General features: G+C 39.0%; 1 protein-coding gene across 8 annotated transcripts in view; it reads left to right on the top strand.

Annotated features, from left to right (window-relative positions):
- The first annotated feature begins 329 nt into the window (after nt 1-329).
- The window catches only part of LOC127787017 (uncharacterized), a 40,259-nt gene continuing 22,181 nt past the window's right edge, over nt 330-18,407 (top strand). For 6 of the 8 annotated variants that reach the window (XM_052314845.1, XM_052314844.1, XM_052314850.1 and 3 more), the window contains exons 1-5: nt 330-799; nt 15,499-15,653; nt 17,155-17,223; nt 17,402-17,517; nt 17,630-17,684. In XM_052314845.1, coding sequence (XP_052170805.1) covers nt 715-799; nt 15,499-15,653; nt 17,155-17,223; nt 17,402-17,517; nt 17,630-17,684 — 480 coding nt within the window. In that variant the 5' untranslated portion in view covers nt 330-714. The remainder of the gene's footprint in view (nt 800-15,498; nt 15,654-17,154; nt 17,224-17,401; nt 17,518-17,629; nt 17,685-18,407) is intronic. The other 2 variants (XM_052314847.1, XM_052314848.1) reach the window with 1 other exon arrangement.

The following is an 18,407-nucleotide window of genomic DNA, read 5'->3' as shown; positions in this document are numbered from 1 at the left end:
CGGCCCTCTTATTTTGTCTACGTCGAACAAATATTGTTTGTACGCAAAAAACATAAGATTCTCGTATAATATAAATATATGACACAAATATACAAGTATTATAAGAACTATTCAAATATCATTTCCGTTACTAATTATAACTTTCAAGCATGCGTGGCAAACGTCGTTATCGCGTAACGGCAATCCGTTATCGGCAATTAATCATTCGTCACAAAATAAAAATCAAATTAATTTATTATTTCTCAATTAATTACAAAATAAAAATCAAATTAATTTATTATTTCTCAATTAATTACAACAATAAAAGGAAATCGCCAGCTACGTTCACACCCAGAGACAGACGGGCAGAGAGAACTTCTTCGCGTAGAGAGACGAAAGCCTCCCGGTGTACTGTCTTGTAGAACATCATGAAACCCTAGCTATTCTCTCTTAAGCAAATCGAATATTTTGTTTAACCGATTCTACTGTGCCAAGCAGCGGATCGAGCTCGCCGAGACCTTTCATTTGATCCTATTTTTGCCCCCGACGGAAGAATTTCCGATCGGATTGGACTACATTTTCTGTCCGGAGCGAGTTTGTGGCGCATTCTTTTTAATTCGGCGACTGCATTTGGAGAAATTGAAAGTTCTGATATTCGGTCGGGTTTTGTTGAGGAGACAGAGAGGTCCAGTTTATCAATGGCGGTTTAGTTGGTCTTGGAGGCGGAGATATCGCATGGATGATCAAGGTGGATCATTTGTAGCTGTTAGGAGGATTTCGCAAGGGCTCGACCGAGGCAACGCGTGCCATTCGACTTCTGGTATACTCAGTGAACTCTTGTTACATGTAAAGAGCTCTAAGTTATCATTTCTGTGCCAGGAGAATTTTGTAGGAGTCCGGATCTGTCGGTTGAAATTAGGTCATATAGGAGTCATGCCTACTTGCTTTGAGATTTGTGGTGAGTGAGCTGCTTGCAGCTACTGATTTCACCGTGATTCTTTTTCCCTTGCTCTTCGCAAGGTTGATTTCATATGAAATGTCTGTATGAAATATTACAAACTAAAATAAGGGGCTCAATTGGAACAACGAGTTATTATGTTTAATCATGAAGATTTTAAAAAGTTGATGGGGTTAAATCCTCTGTTTTTGGTTTATTATACTTATCATCATTATTTTTTCGTTTATGATGACAGATAGAATATTATTTTAAATTGACGTTGTCCAAGTTCCAGTTTATATGGGAAAGATATGTTAACTATCATTTCATGAATCATAATAATTATGGTCTGAAGCTGATCCAATTTTCCCTGGATGTAGCATATTGGATGGAAAATGATACATGGAATTAAGATATGTGACTAAAAAGTTATCATAGCTCCAATTGCAGATTTTTGTTTTGTATTCTTCAGAAGGAATTTTTCCATTCTAACTTCTTTTTATGATTCACATTGATGATTAGCTTACATCCCTGTTATGCTTAGTTTAACATCTATAAGAAAAAAGTTCAGGGTAACTTTGCTGAATTTTGGCATGGCAGCTTCTCTTCTCTTTCCTGCCTTTTCCTCTCATTTGTGGTGCGACATTCTTTGCTTCTGTGCAACAGCCATTATCCGTTTCTTTTCATTCCTTACAGCACCAGTGTTTGACGTTTCAAGCTCTTCAAGCTTTACTACAGCAGGGACAAATATTTTTGCCTTTTACTTTGTTGTTTGTGGCAATTTTCTTGGTGTATCCAAACCCTTGTTTGCTTCTAGCATGTTGCTGCTTGTTCAAGATCTTGCCCCTGCATTAAGCTTCTTGAAGCAAACATTAGCCTTCTCTAAATCATGTTGTAGAGAGAAGATCTTAGAATCAACTCAATTTTTTCTTCTTTGAGTTTAACAATATTCTTATCAAAATTCAGCAATTTGAGCAAGAAAAAATTGAGTCTTCAATTTGGCGATTGTTTACTTTTGACTCAAAGTTGCTCAAACTTACTTTAGCATCCTCTTTTTCCTTTTTTTGATCTTTTCCTTGTTGGGCAGATTTATATTTACCTCTTTGAGATTGAATCATTGGTTGAATACTCATCATAGGATTCTTACAGGGTTGTTTAGTTGTGGAAATTGTTTTCATTTTCCATAGAAAATTTGGAAAATGTGTTCAAATGTGGGAAGTACATAAAACTAATTTCCAACCTAGAAAATTGGAAATGTTTAAAGAAGATAGAGAGATTTGGGAAACTTGTGTAACTTATGATAAAGAAGGAGATGGAGATAATTTGGGAAAAATTTTGTGGAAAATAGTGTTTTCCAAATCTACTAATTAGTAAGGAAAATTGGGAAACACATTTTAGGAGTTTTTCAAGTTCAATACTGAAAAACCATGTGGGTGAATATTTTGTGTGTCTTCATTGATATTGCTAAGTCAAATATATGCAGGAAGTAACTATGTAGTACAAGTGTAGAGTATAATATACGTATATACACTATTCTAACACTTCCCCTCAAGGTGGGGCATATAGGTCATATGAACCAACAAAACTGGTAGCAATACAGTCAGACAAAATCTTCTCTTGTATAAAGTGAATCGATTTCAATATGTTTGGTCCTCATGAAAAAATGGATTAGAGGTGATATGTAACGCTACTTAATTATCACAAATTAACTTCATTTGCACCACCTCTCCAAACTATAATTCTTGAAGTAATTGCCTCAACCATATAAGTTCACACGTTGCCAGAGCCATAGCACGATATTTAGCTTCTGCACTTGATCTGGCAATAACATTTTGCTTCTTACTCTTCTAGGATACCATATTGTCATCAATGAGAATACAATACCCCGAAGTAGAGCGTCTGTTTGAAGGAGACTTTACCCAATTTGCATCAGAATAACCAATCACCTGAGTATGCCCTTGTCCAGCCCCTGAAATGGGCTGGAGTTGGATCGGAATTTCTGGGAAATTCTGTTAGAACAGAATTTAGAAAGAGAGAGAAGAGAGATAGAGAGAGACGAGAGAAGAGAGTTGAAGAAGAATAGAATTTGTTATTTCATTCCAGAATAGTCATTCTATTTCTACCTTTTCTTTTTTATTCATGGTCAGGTGGGTTAGTTAGCTCTAACCCCATTTCCTGCCTTTCCTTCCCCTTCTATTTATTACAATAATACCCCCAAGTCCTAACATTCCCCCCCCCCGATGAAGTAATTCTTGCCCTCAAGAATTTAGAGCAAGCTGATAGCATGTGGAAATCTTGTCAACATATCTGGAAAGTATTCCCAAGTAGGCTGGTCTGGTGGTAAATGAGACTATCGGATCAGCACCTAAGTAATAGGGGCAGCTCCTCTATAGATCACCCTTTTATCTACAATCCCCCGAGGTTCAATGTGCTCTTCTGATTCCTCTTCCATCAATGGTAAGACAACAGGGGATAGTCCTTCATTTCCTTCCTCTAAAGGTGGCAGTGAAGCCTCATTAGCTGTCGTTACTCCTCTAGACTTCTTTAATAATGATACGTGGAATACTGGATGTATTCTCACGTCTTTTGGTAACTGCAACTGATAGGCCACCTCTCCTACCTTCTCCACAACTGCATAAGGCCCAAAATATTTGGGGCTGAATTTGGATACTGCCCCCTTAGTAAAAGCAAGCTGTAAAAACCGTCTGACCTTCAAAAACACTGCATCCCCCACATTGAACTTCCGCTCACTTCTCTTTTTGTTTGCATAATGAACCATCTTGCTCCTGGTAGTTGCTAATTCCCTTTTAAGCTCTGCTAAGATTTCTTTCCTTTTCTGAAAATATTGTTCTACATCCGCCATTGTAGCAGTAGAACTAGAAATAGCAGGAAGTAATGGTGGACAGTACCCAAACACAGCTTCAAAAGGGGTACGTTTAATAGTTGTATGATATGTAGAATTGTATCACCATTGAGCAAGTGATAGCCAACGGTGCTAACTTTTAGGCCTAGCAAAACACATACAACGAAGGTAGGCCTCTAGACACTGATTTACTCTTTCCGTTTGTCCATCCGTTTCCGGATGTTAAGCTATAGATATTGTAGACCCACCCCCAAACTCTTGAATAATTCCTGCCAAAATTTACTGGTGAAGATCTTGTCTCTGTCGGACACAACGGTTTTGGGGATTCCATGAATTTTAAACACTGAATCCAACAATAATCTAGCCACTTCTGGAGCTGTAAAAGGATGTGTCAAACTAATGAAATGAGCAAACTTAGTTAAACGGTCTACAATCACCAAAATTGTATCTTTGCCCTCCGATTTCGATAGGCCCTTTATGAAATCCATTGAGATATCCTCCCATGCTTGCTCCAGAATTGGTAGTGGCTGTAATAAACCTGGTAGAGCCACTGTTTCATGCTTGCATTGTTGGCATACATCACATTCTAGCACATATTTCACCACTGTTTTCTTTAATCCCGGCCAATAGAAAAAACGCCTTACTCGATGATAAGTGACTCTTATCCCTGCATATCCGCCCACTACTAAGCCATGCATAGCCCCCAGGATCTGTGACTTCAGCTGGTCATCCTCCCCTACAATAAGGCGACCTTTGAACCGAATGAGTCCCTTAACAAGAGTATAACCCTGCTGTTCGTTAGGTGTTATTGCTATCTGCTGTAATAATGTCTGCAACCAAGGTGTCTGGTCATAGCTCCTCACCACTTCCTTCACCCATTCGGGAGTGACAGCTGATATAGCTTGGTAAACTCCTTTTTCATCTCTTCTGGACAGCGCATCTGTTACCAAATTCTCCTTCCCTCTTCTGTATTGAATTGTATAATCCAATCCTAAGAGTTTAGAAACTCCTTTCCTTTGTAAATGAGTGTGTAACCGTTGTTGGAGTAGAAATTGAAGGCTTTCGTGGTCCATTTTAATCACAAACTGATTATTCTCTAGGTAATGACGTCATTTCTCAACAACTACCAACACTGCTATCAACTCCTTATCATACACACTCAAGCCTAGATGTTTAGGAGCTAAACCGTGGCTTATGTAAGCCAAAGGTTTCCCTTCTTGCATGAGAATTGCTCCCACCCCTCTATCACAAGCATCTGTTTCAACAACAAACTATTTTGAAAAATCCAGAAGAGCTAAAACAGGGGCTTGGGTCATGGCTTGTTTAAGGATTCCAAAGGCTGCTTCAGCTTTAGGATTCCAATGGAAATTATCCTTCCGCAACAGCTCTGTCAAAGGCCGACTAATCACTCCATAATTTTTGACAAACTTTCTATAGTATCCGGTCAAGCCTAAAAAACCCCTTAACTCCTTCACATTCTTAGGCCGCGGCCAATTCACCATTACCTCTATTTTTTTAGGATCTATACTCACCCCCTTAGCTGACATGACATGGCCTAGATATTCTGCCTCTCCTTGAGCAAAATGTACACTTAGACATCTTGACATATAATTGATGAATTCACAAGATCTCAAAAGTGGTTAGGAGGTGAGATAGGTGGGTTTGTAGGGTTGGGCTGTAAACAAGAATATCGTCAAAGAAAACAAGTATAAACTTGTGAAGGTAGGGACTGAAAATCTGGTTCATCAAAGCTTGAAAGATGGCTGGCGCGTTGGTCAAACCGAAGGGCATGACAGTGAATTCATAAAGCCCTTGGTGTGTATGGAAAGTAGTATTAGGAATATCGACGGGTCTCATTCTAATTTGGTGGTAACCAGCCCTTAGGTCTAGTTTAGAAAAGATGGCAGCACCATTGAGTTCATCTAATAAATCCTCAATGATGGGAATAAGAAATTTATTCTTTATGGTAAGGGAATTGAGCTGTCTATAGTCTATACAAAATCTCCAAGTGCCATCTTTTTTCTTGACAAGAAGGACTGGAGAGGCAAAGGGACTTTGGCTAGGTTGTATGATTGAGTTGTTTAGCATGTCCTTTCTCAATTTCAATTTTCTGGACAGGGTTATATCGGTATGAGCAAATATTTACAGGTTCTGTGTTGGGTTTAAGATGGATAGCATGGTCTAAAGGCCGTTGGGGTGGTAGGGTAGTCGGCTCTTGGAACTGATCCTGGAATTCATGCAACAATAAGTGCAAGGGACCATAAGTGTTTACCTCTTGTAGAAGTTGCAGTGTAGCTGCTGCTGTTCCTGTGGATTGTGGACTGTCACTTACTTCCTCCTCATACTCCATTGCATGAATAGAGTATAATTCTGCAATCTGATCACTTTTCCTATTCATTAGTTTGTGTAACCTCCTTCCTAATATTACTTTGCATTCCCCCTGATCTAGGCTTCCCATCAGCGTCAACTTTTGGCCTTCAACCTCCACTGTCACCTCCAGTTTCTTGAAATCAAATGTTAGAGGGCTTACATTCTTCATCCAATCAACCCCCAGCACGATATCACACCCCCCTAACTCTAAGACCCTCAAGTCTGCCACAAACTCTACTCCTTGCATTACCCACTTAAAAATTCGAACATTTATGGTTGCTGTACATTCGGTCCCCATTAGTGACGGTCACTGATAGTGGGTTGGTTCTGGTCATTTCACACTTGAGATCTTGGGCTGTTTTCTTGTTCACAAAACTATGGGTGCTTCCGCTGTCAATTAGCACCGCTAATCTTCATCTTCCCACATGCCCTTTAACTTGTATGATCTTCCCCGTAGGGCCCCTTTTCAATGCGTGAAAGGAGATTTGTCCTCCATCATCCTCCTGTTCTTCCTCAGCATGGGGCTCTTCCTCTGTATCTTCTTCTACCTTATCTTCTTCTGCCTCTTCCTCATCGGAAGCCTCCATCTTCAACATTAATCTTCTACATTGATGGCTAGGTCCATATTTTTCCCCACATTTGAAGCATAGGCCTAATTGGCACCTCTGCTCCAATGTCGTATTCTTGCTTGTTCCTACTCCATTCCCATTCTTGATGCCTCCTTGATTTGTTCCTCCCACCACGGGTTTGAAATTACTTCCTCCGAACTGATTTCCCCCTCTGTTGACTGCCAACCCTCCTTGTGGCAATCGCCTATTCTTCTTGAATACTGCCTCCCATGTTACTTCTTGGAGGCGTGCTTTTTCTGCTGCTTGCCTTACCGATGCTGGCCTTAACATCTTTACTACGGATCTCAAATCCTCTCGGTGTCCGCTGATGAAACTCGAGACGATGTAGGACTCGGGCAAGCTCGGGTGAGCTGCTCCTATCAACGCCTTTAGTTCCTCAAACCGCCTCATATAATCTTCGACCGATCCTTGTTGTTTTAGTTTGTTAAATTCTTCCACTGTGTCTGCCAGATTCCGTTCACCAAAACGACCACACAGTTCATTGGCAAAATTGGTCCACGACACCCATCCCCCTTCTGATTGCCTCCAACTCTGGTACCACGCATTAGCGATATCATCCAAGTAGGCCGCTGCCATAGTCACCCTTTGTTCTTCTCCTATCCTATACAATTCAAAGAATCTTTCACAGCGTTGTACCCACCAGAGGGGTTTAGATCCATTGAAGATTGGAATTTCCAATCTTGGCATTGGCGGTTGTCCCCCATGCATCGACTCGTGATTTTTACAATGGGTTTCACATTCCCATGCAGTCTTTCCCTCCGTTCCCCTCGGTCTGCCCGGTCGCGGTAATATTCTATCGCCCATTACGTCTGTCTCCATTCTTGGAACAGACTCTTCTTGCGATCGGAATTGCGGCCATGTCGACATGATCGCAAACATGCGATCGATCTTCTGTCCATTAAAGTTGGCCCGTTCTTGACCCTTTTCCAGCTCTTGTATACTGTCTTTGATGGTGGCTAAATCTTCCCTCTAGATCGCCATATCCTCCATTTGGATTGCCATGTCTTCTCGTTGGGCCCTCACGTCTTCTTGCGTCTGCCCCATTAATCCATCAAGATTCTCAAGGCGAAGCTCCAATTGTTTCAGGCGTGTTCCTTCCGCCATTCCGTCGTTGTTGCTGAATAAACCTTCTGTCACCTTCTAATTGCACGCCAGAAGTCGTCGAAGAAGGCTTAGCTCTGATACCAGTTGTCCAGCCCTTGAAATGGGTTGGAGTTGGATCGGAATTTTTGGGAAATTCCGTTAGAACATAATTTAGAAAGAGAGAGAAGAGAGATAGAGAGAGACGAGAGAAGAGAGTTGAAGAAGAATAGAATTTGTTATTTCATTCCAGAATAGTCATTCTGTTTCAGCCTTCCCTTATAACATGGTTAGGTGGGTTAGTTAGCTCTAACCCCCTTTCTCGCCTTTCCTTCCCCTTCTATTTATTACAATAATACCCCTAAGTCCTAACAACCCTTTATCTTCCTACAACAATCCTTGGCCTGGTGCTCCTTTAATATATCTAAGGATGCGAATCACATCATCCTAATGACTGTCACATGGAGATTGTAGGAATTAGCTAACTACACTCACAACGAAAGAAATGTCTGGCTGAGTGATAGTGAGATAGTTTAGCTTTCCAACAAGTCTTTGGTATCTTCCAGGACTCGCCAAAGGCTCCCCTTATCCTTGTAAGAATTTAACATTCGGATCCATGGGCTTATCAACAGGTCTGTAATCTAACATGCCAGTTTCCTCAAGAATATCTAAAGCATATTTCCTCTGCGAGATGACAACACCATTATTAGATTGAGCTATCTTAATACCAAGAAAATACTTAAGTCTGGATATGATTAAAAAGATGTTGCTTCAATTGCAAAATACCATCTTGATCACTCTCAGTGATGACGATATCATCTACATACACAACAAGATAAATGCATTTGCCATGTGATGAATAACGAAAGAAAACAGAATGGTCCGCCTTACTACGAATCATGCCAAACTCATGAATCACCCATTGGGCGGCACTAAGGCATTTAGAATACTTACAAGAAGGTGAAGCAAGTATTCTATTGGCCTAACTTGAAGAAATATGTAATGGAGTTTGTCCTTAGTTGTGATATATGCAAACGGTGCAAGCATGAAACCGTTTCATGTCTAGGACTCCTATAGCCCCTTCGGTTTCTAGCTTAAGCATGGGCTGAAATTACCATGGATTTTGTGGAGGGATTACCTAGGTCTGAGAGGAAGGACTGTATCCTTGTAGTAGTGTACCGACTCATGAAATTCAACCATTTCTTAAGCCTCTCTCATCCATTTATTGCCTAATAAGTGGCCAAGCTCTTTATAGATAAGGTGGTCAGTTTACAAGGGGTTCCGTAGACAATTATTTTAGACAGAGATAAGGTGTTCACAAGTCTTTTTTGGCAAGAACTCATAAGATCCCTAGGGTCCAAATTACACATGTCTACGGCATACCATCCAGAAATAAATGGCTAATTAGAACGGGTCAACCAATGCCTAGAGACATACCTGAGGTGTTTCTGCTTTTCTACAGCCCAAGGGGTGGCACAAATGGCTAGTATTGGTCCAATGGTGGTATAATTCAAACCACCATAGCTCCATCAACATTGACCCCTTTCGAAGCTTTGTATGGCCATAAACCTAACTTGTTACCGACGGTCAGTGGGCCCATTACAGTGGCATCAGTAGATGCCTATCTACAACGTAGACAACAAACCTTGCAAGCTCTCAAGGGTGAGCTAGCTAAGGCTCAGAATCGGATGAAGTAGCTAACAAACAAAAAACAAAGTGACAGGGAGTTTGAACAAGGAGATTAGGTGTACTTGAAACTCAGCCATTCCCACCTTAAATCAATCTCAAGGTAGCCGATTTCCATGCTTCCCTGCTCAAGCAATTTGCTAGGAGCAACGTGACAAGCCAAGCCCTTCCTTCTTTGGCAGAAGAAGAGGAACCAATAGTGACACCAGTAGCCATCCTGGACAAAAGGATCATCTTTCGGCAAGGGATTCCCTTAACCCAAGTCCTGGTGTAGTGGTTGACCCTTCATCCAGATAAAAACACTTAGGAGTATCTCCTAGATCTCCTTAGGCAGTTCCCCAACTTAGCCAACTTACTGCATATTTCTTGAGGACAAGAAATAGTTGGGGGGGGAGGAATTGTCATGTACCTAGATTGATCTATTGTAACAAGGATGATATTGTAAGGGCATGATGGTAATTGGGGGGGGGGTAGTTATATGGTAGTAACTTGTAGCTAAGGGAGCATATTGTACATGCGGTAGTAAACATTTTTGGGCGCCAACCCCCTAGCTGTGGACCTCTTTAAAAGTAGGGTCCCAGCTCAGTTTAAAGGCATTGAATATCATTTGAATTGCCTATTCTCTCTGAATTTCCCTCTAATTTCTCTCCCTCTCTCTCTGTTCTTCTCGATCCTTCTCCCTCAATTCTCAATTTCCCTCCTCATTCTACAATTCCCACCTAATTCTCCTCTAAATAGACGGGAATTACCCCAAGTTAGATTTGTGATTTGACACAAAAGCTTGGCAGTTGCTCCATAGAGACATCCTCTTGAAGATCATCATGAAGAAAAACATTTTTGATGTCCCTCTGATAAAGAGGCCAATGACACATAGCAGTAATGGAAAGAAACAACCGAACAGAAGCAATATTGGCCACGGGAGAGAAAGTGTCGCCATAATGGAGCCATAAATCTGAGTGTAGCCTTTTGTAACAAGACTAGCTTTAAGATGATCAATTTGGCTGTCAGAACCAACTTTCACAATATAAATTCAACGACAACTAACAGTAGACTTGCTAGGAGGCAAGGGGACCAATTCCCAAGTGCCATTAGAATGCAAAGTAGTCATTTCATCAACCATGGCGTGACGCCACTCGGGATCTAAAAGTGCCTCATGGGTTGTTTTAGGAATAGACATAGAGGATAAAGAAGAGATAAAGGCATAATAGGGTGAAGCCAAACGATGATAACTAGGGAAAGTGTAAATAGGATGAGGATTAGGGATAGAACGATTACCTTTCCGAACAACATCGGGCGGAGGGGCAAGTGGGGGAAGGTCTGGGGGGGGGGGGGGGGGGGGGAAGATGCTGGAGCAGGAGGTGAGGCATTGGGAACATCCACAGTACTTGTAGGAGGGTTAGGATGTGGACGACTATGATAGACTTGTAGGGGAGGACCAAGATAAGGGATATGGAGAACCTTAGAAATGACAGTACCCTTAGGAGTAGGGGAGGGGAAGAAGGGAGAAGACTTGAAGAAGGTAATGTCGGCGGAGATGAAGGAATGCTTAGTGTTAGGAGAATAACCCATATACCCTTTTTGAAGGTGAGAATAATCGAGGAAGATACACTTAATGGACTTGGCAGAAAGCTTATTACGCCCAAGGGTCAGATCATGAATGAAACAAGTGCAATAAAAGACACGAAGGGGAAGAAGATAGGCATTCTAAGTAGGGAATAAAATGGAGTGTGGAGTTTGGTGCTCAAAGATAGAGGAAGGCATACAGTTAATCAAATAACAAGCAGTAAGAAAGGCATTAGCCCAAAAACGAGAAGGGACATTATGATGGAGCAAAAGAGTGCAGTCGGTTTCAATGAGATAGCGATTTTTACATTTTGCAATTCCATTTTGTTGAGGTGTGTGAGCGCAAGAAGACTGATGAAGAATATCTTCAGAAGACATAAATGTAGTGAAAGGAGCAGAAAAATATTCACGGGCATTATCACTGCACAACACATGTAGAGAAGCTTGAAATGGGGTCTGAATTTCAGCACAAAGAGCTTGAAAAATAGATAACAACTCATAACGATTTTTCATTAAAAATAACCAAGTGCAGGAAGAATAGTCATCAATGAACGTTACAAAATATTGAAATTCGAAAACGGAAGCCTGATTATTGACGCGCATGGGAAACGAAGTATGATAATGTTTACCAAGCTGACATGACTCACAATCTAAAGAAGACAAACTAGAAAAACCTAGAACCATCTTCTAGAGTTTGGAAAGGCTCGGATGCCCCAAGCGATAGTGTATAAGAGTTGGAGACTCAGTAGAAGTGCAAGCAACTAGTGATGGAGGCATGGAAAGATGGTAAAGTCCCTATGACTCGCGCCCTTTACCAATCATCTGACTTGTAACTTGGTCTTGGACAAGAATAGAATTGTCAACAAAGGTAACAAAACAATTAAGAGCTTGGGTTAGTTTACTAACAAAGACAAGGTTAAAAGGACATCCAAAAACATAATCCAAAGCTAAAGAAGGATGGGGTTGAGCTTGACCAATGCCCTTGGCAACCGCTTTAGAGCCATTGGCAAGAGTGGCACAAGGAAGACATGGGGAATGATTGAGATGAGAGAAAAGATGTTGATTATTAGACATATGGTCAGATGCACCAGAATCGAGAACCTAAGGGCCAAGTGAGGAAGACTGATTGAGGCAAGCAATAGAATTACCAATGTGAGTGACCGAAGCAACAGAGGATGTAGACTGCTTAGTGGCAAGCAACATAATTACTAGTGTGGAGAACTACGTTTTCAAAACCTCCAATTTCTTTTTGAAATTTTTTTTTTTCTATTTGAACAAGTTTTCTAATTTTCTATTTTCTGTGGAGTAATTTTCAGGAAAATTGTGGCTGCTTTCCACAACTAAACAGACCCCTACATGTCTCCACATTCTCCTTGTTCACATCTTCTTTATAAGTTCTTGCCTCACTACATATGTTTGATATTTCACATTTCTCAGTGATGGTGGCAGTGAAGATGGTATAGTTTTGGCTTTTTCTTTTCTTCCACGTGACTTTACTTGGAGTGATCCCTAGTGTAGCTAGGATCCGACCATCTTTCTTCCTTTTGTTGTTGGGAATTCTGAATCCATACAACTCCTCACTTCATTCAAATCCTTTTATCAAACTTGCTTGCAGATTTCTTGTCTTTTGAAAACATTTGAAATTTGTCATACTTATTAGAGTTTTCAAAATATTTATTTTACAAAGAATTTGAAGGTTGGCCCTTGCTGAAAAATTTCTTCAACTTTTTAGCAAGCAACACCATCTCCTCATAATAATTTTCAAAGTAAAAGAGACATGAAGATGGCTACTGGGTTGCTGTTTCCCTTATTATATAATTTCAAGACCACAATGGATCCATAATAAGATCGTTTATTTACAATGGAAATAGAATCATTTGTGCCTTCTCTTATGCCGTTCAAGTTTCAAGGCAAGAGACTTTTGTTTCTTAGGCTGTTGTATAGGTTTATCAGTGTCCATATCTCTACTATCCTTAGTAGTGCTAACCTGGACTTCAAATCTCTCTGCGAGTAGTCTCAAAATTTTTATAACAATTTGCTATTGAAAATTTCACTCACCAAGATTAAAGCTTTGAGTTGACAATACCACTCAATCTCACATAGAATGAGTGAAATGTATTGCTTTACTATGATAAAATGTCTCTTACCTGATCCTCACGTAGAGATACTATGATAAAATTCCTCTGAAGCAATAGTGTTAAAAAGCAAATTAATTGCATTACTATTTCGCTGCACTTTCTCATATTCTGTCTTGTCCTATTGAGAAATGGGCTTAGGATACTTTTCTCTTCATCATGCATTTTAGCTTTCTAATGTGTAGTTGGAGTGAGTGAAGAAGGTGAATGAATAGCTATACTTCCTCCTTTGGGCATATCTATATTAGATTATACTTATAATTAAAACAATGAGCATTCTCCTTTGTCACCACTTGAGTGTTTTGAAGGATTGATAGTTGCATGAGAAAAAAAAAAAACTATTAACAAAATTTGGGTAGCCTTCGCTTATGAACTGCAATCCATTGAGATTGGATTTACAAGTTAGAAGAGTAAAACATCCACAACCAAATTAAAATTGCTAAAAATGAAGAGTAAGACGACTAATTTCTACTTGAAAAGAATCATGGAACCTTGTTTCAACTAAAATCATCTCAATCACAAAATAGAGCATCATACCCTAGAAAGTTATCTTACTACTTTTATAGGAGTGCTAATGTTGCATTTTTTCTCAAAACTATTTTTGCACTCACCCCTTGGGTACTAGAGAAGTTTTTCTTGGTTTTCTAAGCGGTTCAGATTCTGCCCTGGTTAAATGAAATTCTACTTAGTCAACTAGTCATGTCACTCGCTGAGCCACATGACAAATCTGTCCAGCATTGAATTATGGTTTGCAAACCAAAAGTAAGAAATTTTTCACTTCAGTGATGCTTAAAAACTCATAAAACAAAGGTGAAATGAAGTTGAAGGTTGAACGACTTCAAGAAGTTGCTTTACATATTCATGCATAAAATACAAGAAACATTCATAAAGATAGCAAATACAAGGGTGCATCATAAAGTGAATTAAAAAATGGCAAGGTTTCCTTGATTGATTGCCCTTGTGTTTCAAATTTCGATTGCAATCTATCATGGAATTCAACCCTCTTTCACCTCTCTAAATAATTAATAATGAATTGCCATGTGGATTCCTCCTTTTTTGTTCAGAGTACTGCTAATACTGGCGACCCTTTTGCCTATGGTAAATATATAATGGCTATTGTCTTTCAATCAGTGGCACAGTCAAATACCATGCCAAAGGTACAGTGCCTATTGAACTTGGACCCTACAATGCTTATCTCACCATGGGCATGGTTTTAGGCTCAACAAATATATGGTGCCAACATTACAAGGCACATTTTGGGCATGTTGAAAGCTATGCCTTGCCTATGGTTGCTTCTAGGATCCACTAACATTCTATCCAAAACTTCAGTCCCTGCCAAAAACCTCATTAAATCACACAAATAGCCAATACAAACTTGGCTAAAATTAACTTCATATTTTATCACATGAATTTGCTAATAACCAAAACACTTAGTCCCATGCATTTTACTGTAAATTTAGTTAAAAAGGGCCGTATGTAGCAAATAAATAAGATAGGCTCATAACCTGCGTCTATATCCCTTTCCCAGGGCTATGAAATCTAACACCCCACCCCCCAGGGCTATGATTCTAATAAGTTGTTTCTAAAATCCTATTAATTTATGGCCTATATTGTACCTTGAGTATTCATTGACATTATATATACCATTATAGACCAATAGGCTGAATGAAATATTTGCTGCCAAATTTAGCATACTTATTGCAATTTTTTTGTTTGTTGTTTGAACTTACTTTCTTTCATCTGTTCTATTGACATGACTTGGGGTGGTAAAATACACTTTCTTTCATTTATAATGGTTGTTGTTTATGTGTAGACATTTATTTCTTTGTGATTCAAAATTTATGTGTCACATACATGAGTGACTTTTCTTGGCAGACATTATCTGCCTCTGCCACAATGACCTTGCTAACCGAATAAAATTTCCTTTTTAAACTTGACTAAACCTTTGTTTCTCAGTTATCAGCTTATCTAGTAGATATGTTCTTATTTTCTATTTATTTCTGTCTTATCATTGTTTTTTTCACCCCACTTTTCAAATCATTTCTCTTTCCTTCTTGTGATTCTTCAGTGTAATACAGTTAAATCTGGGATTTATTTTCATCAACTGTATGAACCTCATATACAGTTAGGTGGACTTGTCTGGATGATTTTGCTTAATTATTGAGCAGGAAGCATGCATGTTTGTAGATATTTTGACCTTGTCTTGGAGAACAAAGTATTGATTGATATGTGCCATCTCATGATTGCTATTTGAAGACTTGGAATTCCATTTTCATATGGTGATAGCTGTGCCCTTTACAGCTGAGGTTGTAGCAGGATCAGCAGCATGGCTTGGCAGAGGTCTTTCTTGTGTTTGTGCCCAGAGGAGCGAGAGTGAAGCCCGCCTGTCATTTGATTTGACTCCTGCCCAGGTAAGAACCATTTAAGTATTCAACTGCCATGGTGTTCTTTTTTTACTCTTTATGGTTTTAGGAGTTAGCTTCATATCTGTATTATTTTAGGAATTCCATGTATTGCCCTGATATCCATGTCAGAATATAAACAACCGTATGTTTTTGGATAATTATATAAATGAAATGACATTCTGTTATCTGTCTAGATGCTGAATGCATTGACAGTAGGGAACATGATTCAAGGAATTAATGTTTCAACTTTAGACAAGGAGAATTTTAACTGGGGTATTTTGGTCATTTAATTTTTTTTTAACTGGGGTTAAATAACCGCAAGGGGTTTACTGCAAGAAGGTTTATAAGGTTAAGGGAGGTCATTGCTAAATTTAAAATCTCTGGGGTACTGCTTTCATTTACCCTAAACCGGGTACTGAATGCATTTTCCTCTTATTTTAACAGGGGGGTAACTGTAAATTCTGAGATGTTAGGGATGCTCTGTGTAATTGGGCCAACCTCAGGGGAGTGTAATTTACACACACACATATATATATGCACATTTTTTATATAGAAAACTCTGTATGTGTGTACATATATATGTATATAAAAATGACATTATAGTAACATAAAAACCATCATTATTGTTGAGAATATATACCAAACAAACAATTTAACATCATACAATATAGCACAACAATATAATAATATTTTAATGAGATATCATTTTAACGTGAAAGGGACATACTGATTGGTTAGGTAACATTTTGCCAGGATCATCTTCTTCATCCTTTAAAAATTTAATAAAAAATATTCAAGAGGTAGAGGCCTGTGATGCAGAAATGATGTATTATTTTATAATAACTAACATTTGTAATATATTTGTATGCATTTTTTTATAATATTTATTATTAATTGGTATATCGCGATGTATTGAAAACGATCCTCTAGTATCATTTGGTACCAATATTGTACCATACCAATGACAGATGCAATACTTCATCTGATTTGGTATTCACAGTTATGATGACAAGCAAATGTGAAAGTGATTGGTAGGTTGAATGATGAATATGCATGCATATATAAGATCTCAAGAATGCATTGTAAGTGTGCATATTGGAATCATTACAACTGAAGCGTTCTCATCCTTATCCCACAAAATAGAAAAGATTAATATTCAGAGCTGTCTTAATGAATGAAACTTGATCTAAACAAACTTGCATTTTGGACATAATATTTAAGATGAGACAAACTTTAGTAAACTAGATTCAACTGTAGTTTAGGACCAATCAGTTCACCAATTCACAATAGGGATGTTGGTATATGATTCCTAAATGATATGCATGAAAAAAATATAGGAACAGCTAGAGCAAGTAAGACAAAAAAGGAAAAAAAAACTTCTGCTTGATTCTATGTTCTTAGACTATGATCTACTCTTGCTTTTCCCTATCTGTTTGTCTTATGCGTCCAATTTGATGATGAAGTACTGCCATGAAGTGCTTGATAATTTTCACTTTGATGATGCCAGGAGGAATGCTTACAGAGGCTGCAGAATCATATAGATGTTGCCTATGATGGTTCAATTCAAGAACACCAGGTGCCCCACTTGCTCAAGATTCACCTAACTTCTCAGACTCAATATAATTTATGGAGATGAAATGCATGTGTTAAACATTTTTCCATTGCTATGGGCTCTTGACTTGTTTTACTGCTGCAGTAAATTCATTTGTTTATATTAAAAACTCAAAGTTCATTACTACTATTGTGTTTGCTAGGAAGCTTTGAGGGCTTTGTGGAATGCTGCTTTTCCTGAAGAACAATTTTGTGGTTTAATATCCGAACAGTGGAAAGAAATGGGATGGCAAGGAAAAGATCCATCTACAGACTTCAGGTGCAGCAGTTTTTTTTCCCCCCTTATATTTCTTAAGTATCATTTTTTGTCATCCCCCCCCCCCCCCCCTTTGGCTGTCTAAGTTGTTTTAATAATGGAGTTTCTCTTGTAGGGGTGGTGGTTTTATATCACTGGAGAACTTGCTGTACTTTGCTAGGAATTTTCCAGTATGTTTATTCCACATTCGGGTTCTTCCTCCTCTCCCCTCTTTTTCCTCCTTTCTGCTCTCTATATTTAAACCTATTGGATGCTAAACATTATATGTAATATTATGTAAGCTGGTTTTTAGGTGCTTCCTCATGAATAGGTAGCTGCATTAATCATCTAGGCACTTGTTGAAAATTAAGAATTACTTTGTATTCTTTTCTTCCTTGGTTTATATGTTTAAAAGTTCATCAGGGAGGGAACTAAAGGTAACATAAGAAGAAGAAAGTTAATCAAAGTGACATGTTAATGCGATGATAAGATGTAAAGATGTCAAGAAAATAGTTTACATGTATCACTATTTATCTTATGCATCTCAAATGCCCTTTTATAGCCCCTTCAACTGCCCACCTCCACCTCATTGCTAGTGTCACCAGGCCTTTAGACAATCAATGGTGTCATCTGGAGCAACCTTAACAGTACATACCCACCAACAACCAACAGTAGACTGCCCTGGGGGAATAGGAACAAGATCACATGTCTTATTAGCCAGCATGGTAGATATCTCCTCATCCATAGCACACCGTCACCTAGGGTGAGAAAGAGCTTCTACATCTGTCTTAGGTATATAAATAGAAGAAAAAGCCGGTACAAAAGCAGAATAGGTGACTAACAATGATAGGTCACAAAAGTATAAATGGGATGAGGATTTTGAGTTGATGTGTGCCCCAGCGAATAGGAGCATG

This window comes from Diospyros lotus, chromosome 12, assembly GCF_014633365.1.
Source record: "Diospyros lotus cultivar Yz01 chromosome 12, ASM1463336v1, whole genome shotgun sequence".
In the NCBI taxonomy this organism is placed as follows: Eukaryota; Viridiplantae; Streptophyta; class Magnoliopsida; order Ericales; family Ebenaceae; genus Diospyros; species Diospyros lotus.
The sequence above is the reverse complement of the archived record's forward strand: the minus strand, read 5'-3'. Positions and strand labels throughout refer to the sequence as shown.